The sequence below is a fragment of the Amblyraja radiata genome, chromosome 15 (assembly GCF_010909765.2).
Source record: "Amblyraja radiata isolate CabotCenter1 chromosome 15, sAmbRad1.1.pri, whole genome shotgun sequence".
In the NCBI taxonomy this organism is placed as follows: Eukaryota; Metazoa; Chordata; class Chondrichthyes; order Rajiformes; family Rajidae; genus Amblyraja; species Amblyraja radiata.
The window spans coordinates 11,884,682-11,890,430 of NC_045970.1; the positions used below are offsets into that span (position 1 = coordinate 11,884,682).

Consider the following 5,749-nt stretch of genomic DNA (forward strand, 5'->3'; position numbering starts at 1 on the left):
ACCTTATACATGGCCAGTGGGTGCTGTATTGTGCAGCAATAAAGAGAATACAAGGTATAGGACTGTTGGTTGTCTTCACCTTAGCCATAACTCCATATGTTATTCACAGATGGCCTGGACAGAAAGGTGCCGTCAAAATGTTTTCTCCTTCACCTTCCTCCTGCAACTGGTAAAGAGTGCGAGATATTGAGGAAAGGTACAAATTGGTGTTCTTTTTCCTGGTGAATGTTTTCTTATGAGGAAGAATTGACTTGTGTTGAGCTCCAAAATGGCAACATTGGCATCAAATCAGACTGATTACTATTGTGATCCACCCACTCAGTCTATGCCAATACAGGAGCTAATGCCACACATTAAATGATTTGGGGATGACTCACACCATATTTAAATCCATACTACAGCCACTGTGTTGATACCCAAGTAATGTTTGTTAGTCATCCAAATTTCATGCTGCACGATTTAGCACCATGCATCTATGACATAACATCACATTGATCCGGAATTTTTTGAACTGAAGTTAAGAAGTAGTCTTTTATCTTATGGTCAATTCATAAAATAATGTATTAATCTAAGTTGCTGGCTAGTTGCTTCTTTTGGTTTAGAATATGTGATGTTATCAATCTCACACCTATTCTATCATCTTAAAATTCTTGAGATAATTGAGAACTTTTGCAAGCTGCCATCACTACTATTAAGAGTGTGTATAATAGACAAAATAATTGCTTCAACTTCATAGTTCCATTTGTCACAAATTACATTTTTACATGGAATTTATGATTAAGAAATTAAGCAGTAAACATGATAGAAACCTCTGTTCTACAACTGTTGACAAATCTTGACTTTGCTCCATTATTCAAAGCTTTTTATTGCCATAATCAGTGTTTTCTTCCTATGAAGTGGACTGAAAGCTTGGCATCCAATTTGTATCCAATTTACAGATGATAGATTTCAATAATGTAATACAGAGTGTCGCAAGTGCCTTGCATTTACATTGGGCAAACATCATCCTCGGGTATTGGCAGCTGAGCAAACGTATCACGTTTGCTACACTCTTCATCTTTTGTTGTAATAGAATAGGAAGTCTTCATTCTTGCAACAGTGGTCATTTCTCTCTCATCATGGTTGCCTCCTTGCATTGGATGTTCTGCTGTTGGAATAGTGTCAGGTTCATTGAGGCTGAACATTTGCAGGACACATTTTCTGAACTGTATAAACACAACAACAAAAAACAGATTTGGAAACCAAATATCACAAGAAAAGCATTTGTATAGATTATATTAATCTGGAATTCTATCTTTAATAACATACACTGTACTGTACTGTTATCCTGCAAGTATGCAATGGTTCCAAATAGAAAACAATAGGTATTGTATCTGGAGAGGGAGAACGAGTTAAAGTTGATGCATGTTTCCCTAAGACAAATGGATATCTTTCATTAATAACAAACGTTGGGATCAAGGAAAGAGCGTTCACGTCACGGCCCTGTTTCCACCAATCTTTCCACCACCACGCACAAGAAGCACAAGAAGCGACAAGACAGACACCATTGTATGCAGATGCCGAGAAGTGTGTTCAGCTCTGGCTGAACAACTTCTAATCTAGTGTGTGGACTCGATAAGAAGAATAACAAATGTTAACTTTTGTTATGAGGTTTTCTTCTTTCAAAAAACATTGTTCTAATATTTATAAAATAAATGCTTCTCATTCCAAGGATTTATAGCTGAAATTGATAAATAGAACCTAAAATAACCAGGAAATTCAAATTTAATTGAAAGTGCCCATTAACTAAATCATGCTTTGATGGGTTTTTTGATTTTCTCTTTTAAAGGTAGGACTAACTTTTGTCTTCCATTAAGAGTGTAACATAGTATGATATTGGAATGAATTGAGAAGTTTCAGGGAGAACATGTATAAATAATCATTTCCTAAAGTCCTCCATCACTTTGGTAGCAGTTTCAACTTTACATATGATTCATTGAAAAGTTTAAAATTTTGACAAAGGTTTTGTTGGATGTAGCTAATGCTTCATGGAGATAGTATTATATTGAGCAATCTCTCTGACGTCTTTGCCCTCCAGGATCTTTTCATGTCTTCTGGCATCACGCAAGATTTGCTATCTGAAAGGTGATAAATTCAATTGCTTCAAGATCTAATGTTTATTTTCTCTTACATATGTAATGTATTTCTGGCAGAAAGGAAGTTTAACTTGAGAAGGTGGGATCTGCTATTGTAGATTTTACATTGCCCTTTGCGGAAGATAACCTGTTATTTTCATAATGTTGCCCTTCGTTCTAAGTTCTCCCACAGTAGAAACCTTCTCCATATCCACTCTGTCAAGATCTATCAGGATTATGTTTTGAATAGGTTCCGGAACCATAATCTTCAAAACAATTTTTTGGAGTTAGTATGGAATTGTACAATCCTATCTGATTTTATTTCATGCAATACTAAACATAAAATTAATCTGACACACAAACAGTGTAGAGATTGTCAAATGTCACCGGTAATCAATATTCTCCGTGTCTAGCATCAATAATAAAAAACAGCATTTTAGTACACAATTGCTGTGTTTGTACCCACCACACATTTAATTTGTATAATTGTTGTGGCTTGGTATTGATTTAAGCAATGAATGACATTATAGCTGTCCACATCTTTTCATCACAGTTAAATACTGTTTCAACAATTGATCTGATCTCTCAACAAATTTGTAAAGTATGTTTAAATGTCACATAGCAAGTGGTGAAATCATTGCAGCTCAGTATAATCAAGTTTGATTGTCGTTAAGCAGGAAGTTTGAATGTTTTCATTGTTAATAGACAATAGACAATAGGTGCAGGAGTAGGCCATTCGGCAACTTCGACCATTTAATATGATCATGGCTGATCATCCCCAATCAGTACCCCGTTCGAGCCTTCTCCCCATATCCCCTGATTCCGCTATTTTTAAGAGCCCTATCTAGCTCTCTCTTGAAAGCCTCCAGAGAACCTGCCTCCACCGTCCTCTGAGGCAGAGAATTCCAGACTCACAACTCTCTGTGAGAAAAAGTGTTTCCTCGTCTCCGTTCTAAATAGCTTACTCCTTATTCTTAAACTGTGGCTCCTGGTTCTGGACTCCCCCAACATCGGGAACATGTTTCCTGCATCTATCGTGTCCAAACCCTTAACAATCTTATATGTTTCAATGAGATGCCCTCTCATCCTTCGAAACTCCAGAGTGTACAAGCCTAGCTTGCATACGTATTAGCAAGATGAAACTTGTTTAATTGTAAAGGGCCTGTCCCACTTTCACGACCTAATTCACGACCTCTGCCGAGTTTGCCCTTGACTCATACTCGCAGCATGGTCGTCATGAGGTAGTAGGAGGTCATAGGTAGGTCGTAGCAGGCCGTGATGCTAGTCGTAGGTACTCGTGGCATCAAGCAGTTCGGGGCGTTTTTTCCAGCATGATGAAAAATGTCCACGAGTAAAAAAGATTGTGAATTAGGTCGTGAAAGTGGGACAGGCCCTTAAGGCTGCATGCAATAATTAGAGAGAAACAAGAACTGCAGATGCTAGTTTACAAAAATACATAGTGCTGGAGTAATTTCATGTGTAAAGCAGCATCTCTGGAGGATGTGGTCAGGTGACATTTCAGATCGGGACTCTTCTTCAGTATGAAGAAGTGACCCGACCCAAAACATTACCTGTCCATGTCCTCCAGAGATGCTGCTTGACCTGCTGAGTTACTCCAGCAATGTGTTTAAAAAAAATGGCAACATACCTGTCTGTTCATAAACACATAAATGACTGGATTATAAACAGTAGCAGTTTTTGAGAAGAAAGCTGGTATTGCTGACATCCGAGGATCCAACTCGATGGTTGGGCAAGTGATCACGGTTATGGAGAAAGCTGCATAGGGGGACCAGCAGAATAGGAACGCCAGTATCATAACAATGACCATCTTGGTCACCTGCTTTTCTGGTTTCCTTGCAGCTCCCAGTCTCCCTTGTGTACTTGATACCTACAGCAAGAAAACCTAAAGTCAACTGTTTCATCCTCTATTTTTCAAACCATACAAAATGTGTACACCGGACAATTCTGAAAATGGTTGCGACCATTTTGATTGCAGATTTCGTATTTTTCCCTTTTCAATTTAATTGTGAGCTATTCTGAATATTGATTTAAATTCTGCAGTACAGAATTAAAATATCCATGGCATTCATCTCACTGTGTCATGTTGTCAGCATTTTGATTTTGCACTTCAATTCTAAGTAACAGTCAGTATTTAATAGTGCATAATATTCAGAAAACATTTTAAATCATATCCTGTTTCGCAGCCAGTTAAATCAAGCATTTCAAGAGTCATTCGTCATTAAAATAATGTTCTAAACCAAATGGAATGGTGAGAGCTGGGAAAATAATATCTCGGACCTTGCCCAGTGCCGTAAGGATGATCTTGCTGGTTGAGCCCATACCCTGTTTTGTGAGGCTTGTGAGGACCCTCACATGTGAGGCCCTATGTAATGTGATCCAGTTTGATGGCTGAGTTCAGTCAGGAAACAGCTAAGAAATCCTTTAACAACAGCAAAGTCTCACCCCCATATTTGCCTTCTGAAAAAAGTTTCTTGGTTCAAAAAAAATTTAAAAAACACAATATCAAAATATTGATTTCAATCATTTAAAAAAATATATCACTTAAGGACTTGTTTAAATAATTAATACCAGTGCAGCAAATCAAAATAATTTATAAATGCAACTCAACTTTCTTCCTCAAAGCTACAAGATCTCCATTCAATTTAATGTCTTTTACTTTACTCGTGTGATGTAGGTTTTGCTGATGGTCATACTTAGTATCCCCGAACTGATGATATATTTAGGGAAGGTAGGGATGGAGTCATTAGTAAACCATACCAGGGAGGGTCATAAATTTATCTCTCAGATGATATTAATGAAACAACCTTTTATCAAAGCCAACTTCTGGGATGGATGTGCTTGAGAGGCGTATGAGGCACAAGGTGCAGGTCATCCTGAAAAACCACGGGCATCCGATCAATGTAATTCTGGAGAGTCAAAAGAGCACTCGGAACAACAACCGGCTCCTCTCCCTGCCCTGTAGAACGGAGCGGTTCATGAGATCCTTCACCCCTGCAGCCATTAGATTTTATAATTCGGACCGCTAGGCTGTAGGGGGGATGCATTCTGCAATTTTTAATTTTTAACTGTTAATTATTGGTCTTTTTAAGTATTTATTGCTCTCAGGTAGTGTCCACATTGTATTCTATGTATTTTCTGTCTGCGTTCGTTTTGAATCTGTGGATTTGTTGGTTGGGGGCTTCTGGACATCTGAATTTCCCTGAGGGGATCAATAAAGTATTTATTATTATTATTATTATTATTATTATTCTTACTTCCAGATTTACTTCTTTGCTTTAAATCCCCTGATGCCCTAGTGCAATTTAAATTCATTTCTGGAAGAGCATCTCAAATCTCATGATGCTTATCCAGTTATGTAAACATTGGATCACATTACTCTTGGGCCTCTGGATCCAACAGCAGTCCTAATCTAGTGCAGGTGATGATGTGTAGAAAAGAACTGCAGATGCTGGTTTAATCTGAAGATAAGACACAAAATGCAGGATTAACTCAACGGGACAGGCAGCTTCTCTGGAGAGAAGGAATGGGTGATGTTTCGGGTTGAGACCCTTCTTCAGACTCTAGGCCCCCCTTCGGTCATGGCTGACCATGGGTGTCTCCAAGGTGCTATTCCC

The 5,749-nt window shown here is 38.2% G+C and overlaps 1 protein-coding gene across 1 annotated transcript in view; it reads right to left on the reverse strand.

Moving 5' to 3' along the window:
- Positions 1-803: 803 nt before the first annotated feature.
- LOC116981656 (opsin-VA-like) overlaps positions 804-5,749 on the reverse strand; it is a 55,825-nt gene continuing 50,879 nt past the window's right edge. Inside the window, exons 2-3 of the mRNA XM_033034744.1 lie at positions 3,763-4,002; positions 804-1,205 (exon numbers count right to left, since the gene is read on the reverse strand). Of these exons, the coding sequence (XP_032890635.1) occupies positions 987-1,205; positions 3,763-4,002 (459 nt within the window). The 3' untranslated portion in view covers positions 804-986. The remainder of the gene's footprint in view (positions 1,206-3,762; positions 4,003-5,749) is intronic.